Genomic DNA, 21,652 nt, shown 5'->3' on the forward strand with positions numbered 1-21,652 from the left:
CACACAGGGAAGAAATTTCCAAGGAGATTTCGCTTCACATAAATATTCTGCAGCGAAGGGCCATTTACAATGCCCTAAGCCAAGCAAGGCCCCTGCTTCAGAACCAGCCGGTACTGATCCAATCAGACGACATCACGGCGGTCGCCCATGTAAACAGACAGGGCGGCACAAGAAGCAGGATGGCGATGGCAGAAGCCACAAGGATTCTCCGATGGGCGACCTACACCCAGGGGAATGGGGACTTCATTCAGAAGTTTTCCAAATGCGGGTAAACCGTTGGGAATGACAACGGGTGGACATGATGGCGTCCCGCCTCAACAAGAAGTTGAAAAGATATTGCGCCAGGTCAAGGGACCCTCAGGCGATCGCTGGGGACGCTCTAGTGACACCGTGGGTGTACCAGTCGGTTTATGTGTCTCCTCCTCTACCTCTCATACCCAAGGTACTGAGAATAATAAGAAGGCGAGGAGTGAAAACCATACTCGGGGTTCCGGATTGGCCATGAAGAGCTTGGTACCCGGAACTTCAAAGATGCTGGCAGAGGACCCTTGGCCTCTGCCGCTTAGACAAGACCTGCTGCAGCAGGGACCCTGTCTGTTCCAAGACTTACCGCGGCTGCGTTTGACGGCATGGCGGTAGAACACCGGATACTAAAGGAAAAGGGTATTCCGAAGGAAGTCATCCCTACCCTGATCATAGCCAGGAAGGATGTCACCGCAAGACATTATCGCCGCGTTTGGCGAAAATTTGTTGCTTGGTGGGAGGCCATGAAGGCCCCGACGGAGGAATTTCAACTATGTCGATTCCTGCACTTCCTGCAAGCAGGGGTGACGTTTGGGCCTCAAATTGGGGTCCATCAAGGTCCAGATTTCGGCTCTGTCGATTTTCTTCCAGAAAGAACTGGCTTCACTGCCTGAAGTTCAGACTTTGGTTAAAGGAGTACTACATATTCAGCCTCCTTTTGTGCCTCCTGTGGCACTTTTTGGATCTCAACGTGGTGTTGGATTTCCTAAAGTCGCATTGGTTGAGCCACTTAAAACCATGGAGCTAAAGTATCTCGCGTGGAAAGTGGTCATGCTGTTGGGCTTGGCCTTGGCCAGGCGTGTGTCAGAATTGGCGGCTTTGTCATGTAAAAGCCCTTATCTGATTTTCTATATGGATAGGGCAGAGTTGAGGACTCGTCCTCAGTTTCTCCCAAAGGTGGTCTCAGGTTTTCACTTGAACCAACCCTATTGTGGTGCCTGCGGCTACTAGGGACTTGGAGGATTCCAAGTTGCTGGACGTAGTCAGGGCCCTGAAAATTTTATTTTTCCAGGACGGCTGGAGTCGGGAAAACTGACTCGCTGTTTATCCTGATGGCACCCAACAAGCTGGGTGCTCCTGCTTCTAAGCAGTCTATTGCGCGCTGGATTTGTAGCACTATTCAGCTGGCGCATTCTGCGGTAGGATGACCGCAGCCTAAATCAATAAAAGCCCATTCCACAAGGAAGGTGGGCTCATCTTGGTCGGCTGCCCGAGGGGTCTCGGCTTTACAACTTTGCCGAGCAGCTACTTGGTCAGGGGCAAACACGTTTGCAAAATTCTATGAATTTGATACTCTGGCTGAGGAGGACCTGGAGTTCTCTCATTCGGTGCTGCAGAGTCATCCGCACTCTCCCGCCCGTTTGGGAGCTTTGGTATAATCCCCATGGTCCTTACGGAGTTCGCAGCATCCACTAGGACGTCAGAGAAAATAAGAATTTACTTACCGATAATTCTATTTCTCGTAGTCCGTAGTGGATGCTGGGCGCCCATCCCAAGTGCGGATTGTCTGCAATACTTGTACATAGTTATTGTTAACTAATCGGGTTCTTGTTGTGAGCCATCTATTCAGAGGCTCCTCTGTTATCATGCTGTTAACTGGGTTTCATATCACAAGTTGTACGGTGTGATTGGTGTGGCTGGTATGAGTCTTACCCGGGATTCAAAATCCTTCCTTATTGTGTACGCTCGTCCAGGCACAGTATCCTAACTGAGGCTTGGAGGAGGGTCATAGGGGGAGGAGCCAGTGCACACCAGGTAGTCCTAAAGCTTTCTTTTTGTGCCCAGTCTCCTGCGGAGCCGCTATTCCCCATGGTCCTTACGGAGTTCCCAGCATCCACTACGGACTACGAGAAATAGAATTATCGGTAAGTAAATTCTTATTTTTTACCTTATGCTTCCTCACAGCAAAAGAAAACGCTGCAATATCAGATGCAGTCCTTTCGGTCGCATAAGTCCAGAAGAGGTCGGGGCTCTTCCTTCCTCGCCAGAGGTAAGGGTAGAGGGAAAAAACTGCCGGCTACGGCTAGTTCCCAGGAGCAGAAGTCCTCCCCGGCTTCTACTAAATCCACCGCATGACGCTGGGGCTCCGCTGAGGGAGTCCGCCCCGGTGGGGGCATGTCTTCGACTCTTCAGCCACGTCTGGGTTCAATCAGAGGTGGATCCCTGGGCAATGGAAATTGTATCCCAGGGTTACAAAGCTGGAGTTCGAAGACGTGCCTCCTCGCCTTTTTTTCAAATCGGCCTTACCAGCTTCCTCCCCAGAAAGGGAGATAGTTTTAGCTGCAATTCAAAAACGGTGTCATCAACAAGTGGTTGTCAAGGTTCCCCTACTTCAACAGGGGAAGGGGTACTATTCAACCCTGTTTGTGGTCCCGAAGCCGGATGGCTCGGTCAGACCCATTCTGAATTTAAAATCCCTAAACCTATACTTGAAAAGGTTCAAATTCAAGATGGAATCGCTCAGGGCGGTTATCGCCAGCCTGGAAGGGGGGGGGGGGGGATTTTATGGTGTCACTAGACATAAATGATGCATACCTTCATGTCCCCATATATCCTCCTCATCAGGCGTACCTGAGATTTGCGGTACAGGACTGTCATTACCAGTTTCAGACGTTGCCGTTTGGGCTTTTCACGGCCCCAAGGATTTTCACCAAGATAATGGCGGAAATGATGGTGCTCCTGCGCAGGCAGGGAGTCACAGTTATCCCGTACTTGGACGATCTCCTGATAAAAGCGAGATCGAGAGAACAGTTGCTGCAAAGCGTGTCGCTCTCCCTAAGAGTGCTGCAGCAACACGGCTGGATTCTCAATCTACCAAAGTCACAGTTGGTTCCAACGACCCGGTTTACTTTCTTGGGCATGATTCTGGACACGGAACAAAAGAGGGTTTTTCTCCCAATGGAAAAAGCCCAGGAACTCCAGAACTTGGTCAGAGACCTGTTGAAACCGAAAAGTGTGTCGGTGCATCACTGCACTCGAGTACTGGGGAAAATGGTGGCGTCCTACGAGGCCATTCCCTACGGCAGGTTTCATGCGAGGACTTTTCAGTGGGACCTTCTGGATAAGTGGTCCGGGTCCCATCTACACATTCATCAAAAAATCAGCCTGTCCCCCACGGCCAGGGTGTCTCTTCTGTGGTGGCTGCAGAGTGCTCACCTTCTAGAGGGTCGCAGGTTCGGCATTCAGGACTGGGTTCTGGTGACCACGGACGCGAACCTCTGAGGATGGGGAGCAGTCATACAAGGAAGAAACTTCCAGGGACTATGGTCAAGCCAGGAGGCTTGTCTACACATCAACGTACTGGAATTGAGGCCCATATACAACGGCCTGCGTCAGGCGGAGAATCTTCTTCGCGACCTACCGGTTCTGATTCAGTCAGACAACGTCACAACCGTGGCTCATGTAAACCGCCGAGGCGGAACAAGAAGCAGAGTGGCGATGGCGGAAGCCACCAGGATTCTTCGCTGAGCGGAAAATCATGTAAGCGCTTTGACAGCAGTCTTCATTCCGGGAGTGGACAACTGGGAAGCAGACTTCCTCAGCAGACACGATCTCAATCCAGGAGAGTGGGGACTTCATCAAGAAGTTTTTGCAGAGATAACAAGTCATTGGGGACTTCCTCAAATAGACATGATGGCGTCACGCCTCAACAAGAAGCTTTGGAGGTATTGTGCCAGGTCAAGGGACCCTCAGGCAGTAGCAGTGGACGCCCTGGTGACACCGTGGGTGTTTCAGTCGGTCTATGTGTTCCCTCCTCTTCCACTCATCTCAAAAATATTGAGAATCATAAGACGAAAAAGAGTGCAAACAATACTCATTGTTCCAGATTGGCCTCGCAGGGCCTGGTATTCAGATCTTCAGGAAATGCTCACAGAAGATCCGTGGCCTCTTCCTCTCAGAGAGGACCTGTTGCAACAGGGGCCCTGTCTGTTCCAAGACTTACCGCGGTTGCGTTTGACGGCATGGCGGTTGAACGCCGAATCCTAGCTGGGAAAGGCATCCGGAAGAAGTCATCCCTACTATGATAAGGGCTAGGAAGGCGGTGACTGCGAAGTATTATCACTGTATCTGGAGAAAGTATGTATCTTGGGGGTAAATTTATTAAAATGGGAGTTCTATTTAAGATGGGATGTTGCCCCTAGCAACCAATCAGAATCCAGATATTATCTTCTAGAAGGTGCTAGATAAATGAGAAGTAGAATCTGATTTGTTGCTATGGGCAACATCCCATCTTAAATAGAACTCCCATTTTAGTAAATATACCCCTAGGTGTGAAGCCAAGAATGCTCCTGCGGAAGATTTCCATCTTGCCCGTTTTCTCCACTTTCTACAGACAGGAGTGGATATGGGCCTAAAATTAGGCTCCATTAAGGTACAGATTTCGGCCCTATCAATTTTCTTTCAGAAGGAATTGGCTTCTCTCCCAGAAGTCCAGACTTTTGTAAAGGGAGTGCTGCACATCCAGCCTCCTTTTGTGCCTCCAGTGGACCTTAACGTGGTGTTATAGTTCCTGAAATCTCACTGGTTTGAGCCTCTTCAAACGGTGGATTTAAAATTTCTCACTTGGAAGGTGGTCATGTTGTTGGCCTTGGCATCTGCAAGGCGGGTGTCTGAATTGGCGGCTTTGTCTCACAAAAGCCCCTATCTGATTTTCCATGTGGATAGAGCAGAATTTCAGACTCGTCCTCAATTTTTGCCTAAGGTGGTTTCATCGTTTCATATGAACCAACCTATTGTGGTGCCTGTGGCTACGGGGGCCTTGAAAATTTATGTAGCCAGAACGGCTCGGGTTAGGAAAACAGAGGCTCTGTTTGTCCTGTATGCAGCCAACAAGGTTGGCGCTCCTGCTTCTAAGCAGACTATTGCTCGCTGGATCTGTAACACGATTCAGCAGGCTCATTCTACGGCTGGATTGCCGTTACCAAATTCGGTTAAGGCCCATTCCACTAGGAAGGTGGGCTCTTCTTGGGCGGCTGCCCGAGGCGTCTCGGCATTACAGCTTTGCCGAGCGGCGACTTGGTCGGGTTCAAACACTTTTGCTAAATTCTACAAGTTTGATGCCTTGGCTGAGGAGGACCTAATGTTTGCTCAATCGGTGCTGCAGAGTCATCCGCACTCTCCCGCCCGGTCTGGAGCTTTGGTATAATCCCCATGGTCCTTACGGAGTCCCCAGCATCCTCTAGGACGTAAGAGAAAATAAGATTTTAAACCTACCGGTGATCTTTTTCTCCTAGTCCGTAGAGGATGCTGGGCGCCCGTCCCAGTGCGGACTGAATTCTGCAAGACTTGTATATAGTTATTGCTTACATAAGGGTTGTGTTACAGTTTTGATCAGTCTTTGGCTGATGCTGTTTTGTTTCATACTGTTGACTGGTTCGGTTATATTCCAGGTTATACGGTGTGGATGGTGTGGGCTGGTATGAATCTTGCCCTTGGATTAACAAAAATCCTTTCCTCGTACTGTCCGTCTCCTCTGGGCACAGTTTCTCTAACTGAGGTCTGGAGGAGGGGCATAGAGGGAGGAGCCAGTGCACACCCATTCTAAAGTTCTTTATAGTGCCCATGTCTCCTGCGGATCCCGTCTATACCCCATGGTCCTTTTGGAGTCCCCAGCATCCTTACGGACTAGGAGAAAAAGATTTACCGGTAGGTTTAAAATCTTATTTTTTCTTATCACCTGTAACTGCTTTATCTCATATGCCAATCTTAAGGGGGGTACTCACGGAGCGATATTCTAAGCAATCTGACTAGATTTCTTAGAATTTAAGCATTATTGCTCCGTGTGTACCCCCTACAGCGATAGCGATGTACAGCATCTAGCGCAGGCATGTCCAAACTGCGGCCCTCCAGCTGTTGTGAAACTACATACCCCAGCATGCCCTGACATAGTTTTGCTGTCAGAGAATGCTAAAGCTGTGTCAGGGCATGCTGGGATGTGTAGTTTCTCAACAGCTGGAGGGCCGCAGTTTGGACATGCCTGATCTAGCGGGTCGCTCACTTCAAATGAAATGAGCTGCCCCCCGTCTCCCACCGCACGCTCAGCACACATCTCTCCCACATCGGCCTGTCTATATGGGCCTTTAGGAAATACACTCCCTGAAGTCCCTTTCAGACATGCAGCTAAATCCCGGGTTATGCACATGAACGTGGTTCAACCAAGGATTTCTGATTGTGTGAAAGGACAAAACACACAACTAAGTCCCAGGTCCCCAGTCCTGCTCGTGGCCAGGGTGATGGAGCTGAGACCCGGGAATTTCCCGGCTGCTAGACCTGGCAAATTACCGGGTCACATAACTGAAAAGGGCTTAAGTAAATTGCTCACAGTTGCTCTGTGAATTAGTGGACAACTGTCATGGTATCGTAGTGTGCACTTCCATCCACTGTTGCCTTTGCTGATGTTTCAGATAAATTTCCACTCTGAGATCATCGTAGACAGCATTGCATGCGAAACGTTAGCAAACAAAGCTGTCTTGGTCCATATATCTCCTGCCAAATATGCCCCCAAAATCCCAGAGGTCTTCTCCTGCTGCTAGAATTATAGGCAATAAGGTCAGTGCAGAAGATTTATATCTGACTCTGACTATGCTCTGATGTGATTCACCTTATTCAGGCACGAGCCACACCCCTGCTCTCAGTATTACTTACCCACTTGTTCTCAGCTTGTCATTTACTAACCGCATGTGATTGTCATTGTAGACAGTCTGTGCATTTACACCAGCTATTTTTCTTTTGTGGAGCTTAAAAGACTTATTGATGTACAATTTATACAAACAATAAAGAATCTAGACCTATACAATGTGTCTAGTATTATGAATGTAGTTTTGTTTTCCAGTATTCATATTCTATGCCACAGAATAATCCATTCTGTCTTATTATAACAAGGGTTTCTAATGTCCCGGACTTGAACTGGTAGGTAAAACTCATGCCATAGATTGACAAATACACATGTTGTCTTAAAAGGCCATAATACCCCTGCATGCACACTGAATATAAAAGGGAGCATTGTATAATTCATAATTATATGCTATATTTACCATAACCTTAAAGTAATATCCTCTCACAAACGAAGAACACATTTTGGGGTCACGTGTGTAAGAAGGAAATTTGTCATTTGATTTCACTCTCCACTTGGATTTGGCCACATTAACTATTAAATGTTACCTTCCAGTTCACGTAATTTCTACTACACTGAAATGTCATACCAATACCCAGCCAGTGAGATATATATTTTTATCCCTTGGTTTCGCAATAGGGTAACAAGTGCTCAACTTTTAGATCTGTTCTAGAAATCAGGTGAAGTGTTATTAAGTGTTGTTATATAGTATTGTTACCTAACCTCTGGCATAAAAAGAGTGTGGTTGACAGTATACTAATGATACTCTGGGCAGGATTCAAATGTTAGCTTGTCCCTCGCGCCCGCCGGTGGTATTCTAATGTTACTGCTGACGGGCACGACAACTTAATTTCAGTTCGCTACCCCTGGAGGTAGCGAGCTGAAATGCGTGTAAAGAGACCCGTTTGGGCGCCCAAACGGGTCTCTTCACGATTGCGCCCATTACTTTAGTTGGGTTTAGGCGCTTGAATGAGCGAATCAGCGCGATAACGGGGTACATTTGAATATCACTATTCTATCTCCCGTCAATTTAAACTCACCGGTTTGGCTCCTTCCCTATAGGTGTTTACACGAAAAACAGAAATTTCCGTTTATATAGATCATCAAAACTGGGTAAAAACGTTGTGTTTGAATTAGCTGAAGATAACAAGTTTTGTGGGAAGCCTCCGAAACATGTCTCAGCAGAAGAGAACATCTTCCTCTGCTCCCTAATTAGCAATGTGAGGTATGTACTGTAGTTCCTTTATACCACAGCTCTTTCCAGAGTTCCTGACATTGCCACTACATTCATTTGTTAAGCCTGTGTTGTTTTTTTCCCAGTTTTTTCTTTTCTAAACTTAAATCCATAAAGCAGGGGACACATATTTCTATTGAAGATTTTTACCAGAATTATTGTGAGAAAGTCATTGCAGTACTTGAACATATGCCACAAGTGTTAACCTGCTATTGTCTTGTATTGAGGGAAATCTAGGTGACTGTGGTGACCCCCGCTTGGTTACGCTATAGATTTGTTATGGTCACGGTGTACTTAACATGAAAGTAAATGTGCATATAGCTCACTGATAAATACCTTAATCTAATATATGTAGCTGAACATGACCGTAATTGGGATGAATGTTCAATGTCTTTTCTCTGACGTCCTAAGTGCATGCTGGGACTCCGTAAGGACCATGGGGATTAGCGGCTCCGCAGGAGACTGGGCACAACTAAAGAAAGCTTTAGGACTACCTGGTGTGCACTGGCTCCTCCCACTAAGACCCTCCTCCAGACCTCAGTTAGATTCTTGTGCCCGGCTGAGCTGGATGCACACTAGGGGCTCTCCTGAGCTCCTAGAAAGAAAGTATATTTTAGGTTTTTTATTTTACAGTGAGATCTGCTCGCAACAGACTCACTGCAGCGAGGGACTAAGGGGAGAAGAAGCGAACCTACCTAACTGGTGGTAGCTTGGACTTCTTAGGCTACTGGACACCATTAGCTCCAGAGGGATCGACCGCATGGAACCGGCCATTGATGTTCGGTCCTGGAGCCGCGCCGCCGGCCCCCTTACAGAGCCAGAAGCAAGAAGTGTTCCGGAAAATCGGCGGCAGAAGACTTCAGTCTTCACCAAGGTAGCGCACAGCACTGCAGCTGTGCGCCATTGCTCCTCATGCACACCTCACACTCCGGTCACTGATGGGTGCAGGGCGCTGGGGGGGGGGTGCCCTGAGCAGCAATATAAACACCTTGCCTGGCAAAATCATCACAATATATAGCCCCAAAGGCTATATATGTGATAAATACCCCTGCCAGAATCCATAAAAAAGCGGGAGAAAAGTCATCCGAAAAAGGGGCGGAGCTATCTCCCTCAGCACACTGGCGCCATTTTCTCTTCACAGTGCAGCTGGAAGACAGCTCCCCAGGCTCTCCCCTGTAGTTTTCAGGCACAAAGGGTTAAAAAGAGAGGGGGGGCACTAAATTTAGGCGCAATATTGTTTATACAAGCAGCTATTGGGGGAAAAATCACTCAGTTATAGTGTTAATCCCTGCATTATATAGCGCTCTGGTGTGTGCTGGCATACTCTCTCTGTCTCCCCAAAGGACTTTGTGGGGTCCTGTCCTCAGTCAGAGCATTCCCTGTGTGTGTGCTGTGTGTCGGTACGGCTGTGTCGACATGTGGGATGAGGAAGGTTACGTGGAGGTGGAGCAGAGGCCGATAAATGGGATGTCGCCCCCTGTGGGGCCGACACCAGAGTGGATGGATAGGTGGAAGGTATTAACCGAAAATGTCAACTCCTTACATAGAAGGCTGGATGACGTAAAACAGCTGTGGGACAGCCGGCTTCTCAGCCCGCGCCTGCCCAGGCGTCTCAAAGGCCATCAGGGGCTCAAAAAAGCGCCCGTTACCTCAGATGGCAGACACAGATGTCGACACGGAGTCTGACTCCAGTGTCGACGAGGTTGAGACATATACACAATCCACTAGGAACATCCGTTACATGATCTCGGCAATGAAAAATGTGTTACGCATTTCTGACATGAATCCAAGTACCACATAAAAGGGGTTTTATTTTTGGGGAGAAAAAGCAGCCAGTGTTTTGTTCCCCCATCAGATGAATGAATGAAGTATGTAAAGTAGCGTGGGTTCCCCCGATAAGAAACTGGTAATTTCTAAAAAGTTACTGATGGCGTACCCTTTCCCGCCAGAGGATAGGTCACGTTGGGAGATATCCCTTAGGGGTGGATAAGGCGCTCACACGTTTGTCAAAAAAGGTGGCACTGCCGTCTTAGGATACGGCCACCTTGAAGGAGCCTGCTGATCAAAAGCAGAAGGCTATCCTGAAGTCTGTATATACACACTCAGGTTATATACTGAGACCTGCAATTGCCTCAGCATAAATAGTGCTGCTGCAGCGTGGTCTGATACCCAGTCAGATAATATTAATACTCTAAGACAGGGATAATAGTTTGCTAACATAGAGCATATTAAAGACGTCGTCTTAGATATAAAGGATGCACAGAGGGATATTTGCCGGCTGGCATCCAGAATTAATGCAATGTCCATTCTGCCAGGAGGGTATTAGAAACCCGGCAGTGGACAGGTGATGCTGCCTATAAAAGGCACATGGAGATTCTGCCTTATAAGGGTGAGGAATTGTTTGGGGATGGTCTCTGGGACCTCGTATCCACAGCAACAGCTGGGGGGAAAACATTTTTTTTTACCTCAGGTTTCCTCACAGCCTAAGAAAGCACTGTATTTTCAGGTACAGTCCTTTCGGCTTCAGAAAAGCAAGCGGGTCAAAGGCGCTTCCTTTCTGCACAGAGACAAGGGAAGAAGGAAAAAGCTGCACCAGCAGCCAGTTCCCAGGATCAAAAATCTTCCCCCGCTTCCTCGGAGTCCACCGCATGACGTTGGGGCTCCACAGGTGGAGACAGGTGCGGTAGGGGCGCGTCTCGGGAACTTCAGGGACCAGTGGGCTTGCCCACAGGTGGATCCCTAGGTTCTGCAAATAGTATCACAGGGATACAGGCTGGAGTTCGAGGCGACTCCCCCTCGCCGTTACCTCACATCAGCCTTGCCTGCTGCCCTCGGAGAAAGGTAGTACTGGCGGCAATGCACAAGCTGTACTTCCAGCAGGTGAAATCAAGGTACCCCTCCTTCAACAAGGCCGGGGTTACTATTCCAAAATGTTGTGGTACCGAAACCAGACGGTTCGGTGAGACCCATTCTAAAATTGAAAGCCTTGAACACTTATATACGAAGGTTCAAGTTCAAAATGGAATCGCTCAGGGCGATTATTGCAAGCCTGGAGAATTTCATGGTATCACTGGACATCAAGGATGCTTACCTGCATGTCCCTATTTACCCTCTTCACCAGGAGTACCTCAAAATTGTGGTATAGGATTCTCATTACCAATTCCAGACGTTGCCGTTGGTCTGTCCCCGGCACCGAGGTATTTACCAAGGTAATGGCCGAAATAATTATCCCATACTTGGACGATCTCCTTATAAAGGCGAGGTCCAGGGAGCAGTTGTTCGGCGGAGTAGCACTATCTCGGGAAGTGCTACAACAGCACGGCTGGATTTTGAATATTCCAAAGTCGCAGCTGGTGCCTACGACGCGTCTACTGGTCCTGGGTATGGTTCTGGACACAGAACAGGATAAAAAGGTTTTCTCCCGGAGGAGAAGTCCAAGGAGTTGTCGTCTCTAGACAGAGACCTCCTAATACGTATACAGGTGTCGGTGCATCAATGCACGCGAGCCCTGGGAAGGATGGTAGCTTCTTACGAAGAAATTCCATTCGCCAGGTCCCATGCAAGGATTTTCCAGTGGGATCTGTTGGACAAGTGGTCCGGGTCGCATCTTCAGATGCATCGGCGGATAACCCTGTCTCCAAGGGCCAGGGTGTCGCTGTTGTGGTGGCTGCAGAGTGCTCATCTTCTAGTGGCCCGCAGATTCGGCATACAGGACTGGGTCCTGGTGACCATGGATGCCAGCCTTCGAGGCTGGGGGGCAGTCACACAGGGAAGAAACTTCCAAGGCTATGGAAAAGTCAGGAGACTTCCCTACACATAAAGGCTACACCCCTGCTTCAACACCGGCCGGTGCTGATTCAGTCAGACAACATCACGGCGGTCGCTCATGTAAACCGACAGGGCGGCACAAGAAGCAGGATGGCGATGGCAGAAGCCACAAGGATTCTCCGATGGGCGGAAAATCATGTGTTAGCACTGTCAGCAGTGTTCATTCCCGGAGTGGACAACTGAGAAGCAGACTTTCTCAGAAGACACGACCTCCACCCGGGAGAGTGGGGACTTCATCCAGAAGTTTTCCAAATGATTGTACACCGTTGGGAAAGGCCACAGGTGGACATGATGGCGTCCCGCCTCAACAAAAAGCTACAAAGATATTGCGCCAGGTCAAGGGACCCTCAGGCGATAGCTGTGGACGCTCTGGTAACACCGTGGGTGTACCAGTCGGTGTATGTGTTCCCTTCTCTGCCTCTCTTACCCAGGGTAATGAGAATAATAAGAAGGAGAGGAGTAAGAACTATACTCATTGTTCCGGGTTGGCCAAGAAGAGCTTGGTAACCAGAACTCCAAGAAATGATCTCAGAGGACCCATGGCCTCTGCCGCTCAGACAGGACCTGCTGCAGCAGGGGGCCTGTCTGTTCCAAGACGTACCGCGGCTTCGTTTGACGGCATGGCGGTTGAACGCCGGATCCTGAAGGAAAAGGGCATTCCGGAGGAAGTTATCCCTACGCTATTTAAAGCTAGGAAAGAAGTGAACGCAAACCATTATCACCGCATATGGTGGAAATATGTTGCGTGCTGTGAGGCCAGGAAGGCCCCAAAGGAGAAATTTCAGCTAGGTCGATTTCTGCACTTCCTACAGTCAGAGGTGACTATGGGCCTAAAATTGGGTTCCATGAAGGTCCAGATTTCGGCTCTATCGATTTTCTTCCAAAATAGAACTGGCTTCACTGCCTGAAGTTCGGACTTTTGTTAAGGGAGTGCTGCATAGTCCGTCCCCGTTTATGCCTCAAGTGGCACCGTGGGATCTCAACGTGGTGTTGGATTTCCTGAAGTCGCATTGGGTTGAGCCACTTAAATCCGTGGAGCTACAATACCTCACGTGGAAAGTGGTCATGCTGTGGGCCGTGGCGTCGGCCAGGCGTGTATCAGAATTGGCGGCTTTGTCATACAAAAGCCCTTATCTGTATTTTATATGGATAAGGCGGAATTGAGGACTCGTTCCCAATTCCTTCCTAAGGTGGTATCAGTTTTTCATGTGAACCAACCTATTGTGGTGCCTGCGGCTACTTGGGACTTGGAGGATTCCAAGTTACTGGACGTAGTCAGGGCCCTGAAAAGTATATGTTTCCAGGACGGCTGGAGTCAGGAAAACTGACTCGCTATTTATCCTGTATGCACCCAACAAGCTGGGTGCTTCTGCTACTAAGCAGACTATTGCTCGCTGGATCTGTAGCACGATTCAACTTGCACATGCTGCGGCTGGACTGCCGCACCCTAAATCTGTAAAAGCCCATTCCACGTGGATAGTGGGCTCTTCTTGGGCGGCTGCCCGAGGGGTCTCGGCTTTACAACTTTGCCGAGCTGTTACTTGGTTGGGTTCAAACATTTTTGCAACAGTCTATAAGTTTGATACCCTGGCTGAGGAGGACCTAGAGTTTGCTCATTCGGTGCTGCAGAGTCATCCGCACTCTCCCGCCCGTTTGGGAGCTTTGGTATAATCCCCATGGTCCTTACGGAGTCCCAGCATCCACTTAGGACGTCAGAGAAAATAAGATTTTACTCACCGGTAAATCTATTTCTCGTAGTCCGTAGTGGATGCTGGGCGCCCATCCCAAGTGCGGATTGTCTGCAATACTTGTTTATAGTTATTGCCTAACTAAAGGGTTATTGTTGAGCCATCTGTTGAGAGGCTCAGTTATATTTCATACTGTTAACTGGGTATAGTATCACGAGTTATACGGTGTGATTGGTGTGGCTGGTATGAGTCTTACCCGGGATTCAAAATCCTTCCTATTTGTGACAGCTCTTCCGGGCACAGTATCCTAACTGATGTCTGGAGGAGGGTCTTAGTGGGAGGAGCCAGTGCACACCAGGTAGTCCTAAAGCTTTCTTTAGTTGTGCCCAGTCTCCTGCGGAGCCGCTAATCCCCATGGTCCTTACGGAGTCCCAGCATCCACTACGGACTACGAGAAATATATTTACCGGTGAGTAAAATCTTATTTTTTTTTCTTTTTATCTGCATGTAGGACTGTGCCCTGAGGCCTGTCTGTAGCCAGCTTATGTAGTGATGGCCACCCCTCTGCAGTGCAATCCTTCCTTATATTCTAAGCACAAGCAAATTAAAAGCTGATCAGTTTGCAAATAAGAATGATTGTTATATACACTTTTCTCTATCGTCCTAGTGGATGCTGGGGTTCCTGAAAGGACCATGGGGAATAGCGGCTCCGCAGGAGACAGGGCACAAAAAGTAAAGCTTTAGGATCAGGTGGTGTGCACTGGCTCCTCCCCCTATGACCCTCCTCCAAGCCTCAGTTAGATTTTTGTGCCCGGCCGAGAAGGGTGCAATCTAGGTGGCTCTCCTAAAGAGCTGCTTAGAAAAGTTTAGCTTAGGTTTTTTATTTTACAGTGAGTCCTGCTGGCAACAGGATCACTGCAACGAGGGACTTAGGGGAGAAGAAGTGAACTCACCTGCGTGCAGGATGGATTGGCTTCTTGGCTACTGGACATTAGCTCCAGAGGGACGATCACAGGTACAGCCTGGATGGTCACCGGAGCCTCGCCGCCGGCCCCCTTGCAGATGCTGAAACGAGAAGAGGTCCAGAATCGGCGGCAGAAGACTCCTCAGTCTTCTTAAGGTAGCGCACAGCACTGCAGCTGTGCGCCATTTTCCTCTCAGCACACTTCACACGGCAGTCACTGAGGGTGCAGGGCGCTGGGAGGGGGGCGCCCTGGGAGGCAAATGAAAACCTTTTTTGGCTAAAAATACCTCACATATAGCCTCCGGGGGCTATATGGAGATATTTAACCCCTGCCAGAATCCGTTAAGAGCGGGAGACGAGGCCGCCAAAAAAGGGGCGGGGCCTATCTCCTCAGCACACAGCGCCATTTTCCCTCACAGAAAGGCTGGAGGGAAGGCTCCCAGGCTCTCCCCTGCACTGCACTACAGAAACAGGGTTAAAACAGAGAGGGGGGGCACTAATTTGGCGTTAGAAATATATAAAAAAGATGCTATAAGGGAAAACACTTATATAAGGTTGTCCCTATATAATTATAGCGTTTTTGGTGTGTGCTGGCAAACTCTCCCTCTGTCTCTCCAAAGGGCTAGTAGGTCCTGTCCTCTATCAGAGCATTCCCTGTGTGTGTGCTGTGTGTCGGTACGTGTGTGTCGACATGTATGAGGACGATGTTGGTGAGGAGGCGGAGCAATTGCCTGTAATGGTGATGTCACTCTCTAGGGAGTCGACACCGGAATGGATGGCTTATTTAGGGAATTATGTGATAATGTCAACACGCGCCAAGGTCGGTTGACGACATGAGACGGCCGACAAACAATTAGTACCGGTCCAGACGTCTCAAAAACACCGTCAGGGGTTTTAAAACGCCCGTTTACTTTAGTCGGTCGACACAGACACAGACAGGGACACTGAATCCAGTGTCGACGGTGAATAAACAAACGTATTCCTTATTAGGGCCACACGTTAAGGGCAATGAAGGAGGTGTTACATATTTCTGATACTACAAGTACCACAAAAGAGGGTATTATGTGGGATGTGAAAAAACTACCGTAGTTTTTCCTGAATCAGATAAATTAAATGAAGTGTGTGATGATGCGTGGGTTCCCCCCGATAGAAAATATGGGCGGTATACCCTTTCCCGCCAGAAGTTAGGGCGCGTTGGGAAACACCCCTTAGGGTGGATAAGGCGCTCACACGCTTATCAGAACAAGTGGCGGTACCGTCTATAGATAGGGCCGTCCTCAAGGAGCCAGCTGACAGGAGGCTGGAAAAATATCATAAAAAGTATATACACACATACTGGTGTTATACTGCGACCAGCGATCTCCTCAGCCTGGATGTGCAGAGCTGGGGTGGCTTGGTCGGATTCCCTGACTAAAAATATTGATACCCTTGACAGGGACAGTATTTTATTGACTATAGAGCATTTAAAGGATGTATTTCTATATATGCGAGATGCACAGAGGGATATTTGCACTCTGGCATCAAGAGTAAGTGCGATGTCCATATCTGCCAGAAGATGTTTATGGACACGACAGTGGTCAGGTGATGCAGATTCCAAACGGCACAAAGGTGTATTGCCGTATAAAGGAAGAGGAGTTATTTGGGGTCGGTCCATCGGACCTGGTGGCCACGGCAACTGCTGGAAAATCCACCGTTTTTACCCTAAGTCACATCTCTGCAGAAAAAGACACCGTCTTTTCAGCTTCAGTCCTTTCGTCCCTATAAGAGTCATATCTGCCCAGGGATAGAGGAAAGGGAAGAAGACTGCAGCAGGCAGCCCATTCCCAGGAACAGAAGCGTTCCACCGCTTCTGACAAGCTCTCAGCATGACGCTGAGACCGTACAGGACCCCTGGATCCTACAAGTAGTATCCCAGGGGTACAGTTTGGAATGTCGAGACGTTTCCCCTGCGCAGGCTCCTGAAGTCTGCTTTACCAAGGTCTCCCTCCGACAAGGAGGCAGTATGGGAAAAAATTCACGAGCTGTATTCCCAGCAGGTGATAATTAAATTACCCCTCCTACAACAAGAAAAGGGGGTATTATTCCACACTATATTGTGGTACTGAAGCCAGAAGGCTAGGTGAGACCTATTCTAAATCTAAAAAAATTTGAACACTTACAAAGGTTCAAATCAAGATGGAGTCACTCAGAGCAGTGATAACGAACCGGGAAGAAGGGGACTATCTGGTGTCCCGAGACATCAGGGATGCTTACCTCCATGTCCCAAATTTGCCCTTATCACTAAGGGTACCTCAGGTTCGTGGTACAGAACTGTCACTATCAGTTTCAGACGCTGCCGTTTGGATTGTCTACGGCACCCCGGGTCTTTACCAAGGTAATGGCCGAAATGATGGTTCTTCTTCGAAGAAAAGGCGTCTTAATTATCCCTTACTTGGACGATCTCCTGATAAGGGCAAAGTCCAGGGAACAGTTGGAGGTCGGAGTAGCACTATCTCGGATACTGTTACAACAGCAGGGGTGGATTCTAAATATTCCAAAATCGCAGCTGATCCCGACAACAAGTCTCCTGTGCTTAGGGATGATTCTGGACACAGTCCAGAAAAAGGTGTTTCTCCCGGAAGAGAAAGCCAGGGAGTTATCCGAGCTAGTCAGGAACCTCCTAAAATCAGTGCATCATTGCACAAGGGCCATGGTAAAAAAATGGTGACTTCCTTCGAAGCAATTCCAGTCGGCAGATTTCATGCAAGAACTTTTCAGTGGGATCTGCTGGACAAATGGTCCGGATCGCATCTTCAGATGCATCAGCGGATAACCCTATATCCAAGGACAAGGGTGTCTCTCCTGTGGTGGTTACAGAGTGCTCATCTTCTAGAGGGCCGCAGATTCGGCATTCAGTTTTGGATGTTGGTGACCACGGAGGCCAGCCCGAGAGGCTGGGGAGCAGTCACACAAGGAAAAAATTTCCAGGGAGTGTGATCAAGTCTGGAGATTTTTCTCCACATAAATATAGCTAAGGGTAAATTTATAATGCTCTAAGCTTAGCAAGACCTCTGCTTCAAGGTCAGCCGGTATTGATCCAGTGGGATAAAACATCACGGCAGTCGCCCACGTAAATAGACAGGGCGGCACAAGAAGCAGGAGGGCAGTGGCAAAAACTGCAAGGACTTTTCGCTGGGCGGAAAATCATGTGATAGCACTGTCAGCAGTGTTTCATTCCGGGAATGGAAACTGGGAAGCAGACTTCCTCAGTAGGCACGACCTCCACCCGGCAGAGTGGGAACTTCATGGGGAAGTTTTCCACATAATTGTAAACCGTTGGGAATTACCAAAGGTGGACATGATGGCGTCCCGTCTGAACAAAAAACGGGACAGGTATTGCGCCAGGTCAAGAGACCCTCAGGCAATAGCTGTGGACGTTCTGGTAACACCGTGGGTGTACCAGTCGGTGTATGTGTTCCATCCTCTGCTTTTCATACCTAAGGTACTGAGAATTATAAGACGTAGAGGAGTAAGAACTATACTCATGGCTCCGGATTGGCCAAGAAGGACTTGGTACCCGGAACTTCAAGAGATGCTCACAGAGGACTTATGGCCTCTGCCGCTAAGAAGGGACTTGTTTCAGCAAGTACCATGTCTGTTCCAAGACTTACCGCAGCTGCGTTTGACGGCATGGCGGTGGAACGCCGGATCCTAAGGGAAAAGGCATTCAGGAAGAGGTCATTCCTACCCTGGTCAAAGCCAGAAAGGAGGTGACCGCACAACATTATCACCACATGTGGCGAAAATATGTTGCGTGGTGTGAGGCCAGGAAGGCCCCACGAAGAAATTTCAACTCGGTCGATTCCTGCATTTCTTGCAAACAGGAGTGTCTATGGGCCTCAAATTGGGGTCCTTTAAGGTTCAAATTTCGGCCCTGTCGATTTTTCTTCCAGAAAGAATTGGCTTCAGTTCCTGAAGTCCAGAAGTTTGTCAAGGGAGTATTGCATATACAACCCCCTTTTGTGCCTCCAGTGGCACTGTGGGATCTCAACGTAGTTCTGGGATTCCTCAAAACACATTGGTTTAAAACCAGTCAAATCTGTGGATTTGAAGCATCTCACATGAAAAGTGAACATGCTCTTGGACCTGGCCTGGACCAGGCGAGTGTCAAATTGGTGGTTTTTTTCTCAAAAAAGCCCATATCTGTTTGTCCATTCGGACAGGGCAGAGCTGCGGACTCGTCCCCAGTTCTCTCCCTAAGGTGGTGTCAGTGTTTCACCTGAACCAGCTTATTGTGGTGTCTTGCGCCTACTAGGGACTTGGAGGACTCCAAGTTGCTAGATGTGGTCAGGGCCCTGAAAATATAGGTTCCAGGACGGCTGGAGTCAGGAAAACTGACTTGCTGTTATCCTGTATGCACCCAACAAACTGGGTGCTCTTGCTTTTAAGCAGACTTTTGCTAGTTGAATGTGTAATACAATTCAGCTTGCACATTCTGTGGCAGGCCTGCCACAGCCAAAATATGTAAATGCCCATTCCACAAGGAAGGTGGGCTCATCTTGGGCGGCTGCCCGAGGGGTCTCGGCTTTACAACTTTGCCGAGCGGCTATTTAGTCAGGGGCAAACACGTTTGTAAAATCCTACAAATTTGATACCCTGGCTAAGGAGGACCTGGAGTTCTCTCATTCGGTGCTGCAGAGTCATCCGCACTCTCCCGCCCGTTTGGGAGCTTTGGTATAATCCCCATGGTCCTTTCAGGAACCCCAGCATCCACTAGGACGATAGAGAAAATAAGAATTTACTTACCGATAATTCTATTTCTCGGAGTCCGTAGTGGATGCTGGGCGCCCATCCCAAGTGCGGATTATCTGCATTACTTGTACATAGTTACAAAAATCGGGTTATTATTGTTGTGAGCCATCTTTTCAGAGGCTCCGCTGTTATCATACTGTTAACTGGGTTCAGATCACAGGTTGTACAGTGTGATTGGTGTGGCTGGTATGAGTCTTACCCGGGATTCATAAATCCTTCCTTATTGTGTACGCTCGTCCGGGCACAGTACCTAACTTAGGCTTGGAGGAGGGTCATAGGGGGAGGAGCCAGTGCACACCACCTGATCCTAAAGCTTTACTTTTTGTGCCCTGTCTCCTGCGGAGCCGCTATTCCCCATGGTCCATTCAGGAACCCCAGCATCCACTACGGACTCCGAGAAATAGAATTATCGGTAAGTAAATTCTTATTTTATGTATCTCCATGAAAAATGGCATGTCAGCATTTTCTTTTTTCTTTTTCTCTAACGTCCTAGAGGATGCTGGGGACTCCGTAAGGACCATGGGGAATAGACGGGCTCCGCAGGAGATAGGGCACTTTAAGAAAGCTTTGGATTCTGGGTGTGCACTGGCTCCTCCCTCTATGTCCCTCCTCCAGACCTCCGTTTTACACTGTGCCCAGAGGATGAAGGGCGCACTGCAGGGAGCTCTCTGGAGTTCTTTGCTACAGAAAGCATTTTTGTTTGGATTTTTACTTTTTCACAGGGAGCACTGCTGGCAACAGGCTCCCTGCATCGAGGGACTGAGGAGAGAGGGGCAGACCTACTTAACTGATAGGATCTGCTCCCTCGGCTACTGGACACCATTAGCTTCAGAGGGGGTAAACACAGGTTCGTCCTGGGCGTCCACCCCCGGGGCCACGCCGCCGTTCTCCTCACAGAGCCAGAAGAACAGAAGCAAGAAGACGTCTCAGGCGGCAGAAGCCTTCAGCTTCACAGAGGTAAGGCACAGCACTGCAGCTGTGCGTCATTGCTCCACATCACCTCACACACTCCAGTCACTGTACGGGTGCAGGGCGCAGAGGGGGGGCGCCCTGGGCAGCAATAATAACAACTCTTAGATGGCAAATAGGTATATACATGTACAGCTGGGCACTGTACATGTATATAGTTGAGGCCCCGACATAAAGGATGCGTACCTTCATGTTCCGATTTTCCTTCCTCACCAGGCGTTTGAGATTTGCAGTACAGGATTGTCACTACCAATTTCAGACGTTGCCGTTTGGTATTTCCACGGCCCAGAGAATTTTCACCAAGGTAATGGCGGAAATGATGGTGCTCCTGCGCAAGCAGGGAGTCACAATTATCCCGTATTTGGACAATCTCCTTATAAAGGCGAGATCTCGGGAGAAGTTGCTGGACAGCGTGTCTCTGTCCGTGAAGACGTTGCAGATGCACGGATGGATTCTCAATTTACCGAAATCCCAGCTAGTACCTGCAACGCGTCTGACCTTTTTGGGCCTGATTCTAGACACAGACCAAAAAAGAGTTTTTCTTCCGGTGGAGAAGGCTCAGGAGCTCATAGCCCTGGTCAGGAACCTTTTAAAGCCAAAAAAGGTTTCGGTGCATCATTGCACAAAGGTTCTGGGGAAGATGGTGGCTTCATACAAGGCCATCCCCTTCGGCAGGTTCCATGCAAGGACTTTCCAATGGGACCTATTGGACAAATGGTCCGGGTCCCATCTACATATGCAGAAACGGATCACCCTGTCTCCCAGGGCCAGGGTATCTCTCCTGTGGTGGCTGCACAGTGCTCACCTCCTAGAGGGTCGCAGGTTCGGCATTCAGGACTGGATCCTGGTGACCACGGACGCGAGCCTCCGAGGTTGGGGGGCTGTCACACTGGGAAGAAATTTCCAAGGTTTCTGGTCAAGCCTAGAGACTTGTCTCCACATCAATGTCCTGGAGTTAAGGGCCATTTACAACGCCCTACGCCAGGCGGAAGAATGGCTTCAGAACAAACCCGGTTCTGATTAAGTCGGACAATATCACGGCAGTGGCTCATGTAAACCGCCAAGGCGGCACAAGGAGTAGAGTGGCCATGGCAGAGGCGACCAGGATTCTGCGCTGGGCGGAAGGCCATGTAAGCGCACTATCAGCAGTGTTCATCCCGGGGGTGGACAACTGGGAGGCGGACTTCCTCAGCAGGCACGACCTGCATCCGGGGGAGTGGGGACTTCATCAAGAAGTCTTCATACAGATCGTGGATCGGTGG

At 49.0% G+C, this 21,652-nt stretch overlaps 1 protein-coding gene across 2 annotated transcripts in view; it reads left to right on the forward strand.

Moving 5' to 3' along the window:
- The window catches only part of PRIMPOL (primase and DNA directed polymerase), a 231,857-nt gene that overhangs the window by 154,926 nt on the left and 55,279 nt on the right, over window positions 1–21,652 (forward strand). For both annotated transcript variants that reach the window (XM_063920714.1, XM_063920715.1), the window contains exon 7: window positions 7,979–8,141. In XM_063920714.1, the coding sequence (XP_063776784.1) occupies window positions 7,979–8,141 (163 nt within the window). The remainder of the gene's footprint in view (window positions 1–7,978; window positions 8,142–21,652) is intronic.

Source organism: Pseudophryne corroboree, chromosome 1 (assembly GCF_028390025.1).
Source record: "Pseudophryne corroboree isolate aPseCor3 chromosome 1, aPseCor3.hap2, whole genome shotgun sequence".
NCBI classification, from domain to species: Eukaryota; Metazoa; Chordata; class Amphibia; order Anura; family Myobatrachidae; genus Pseudophryne; species Pseudophryne corroboree.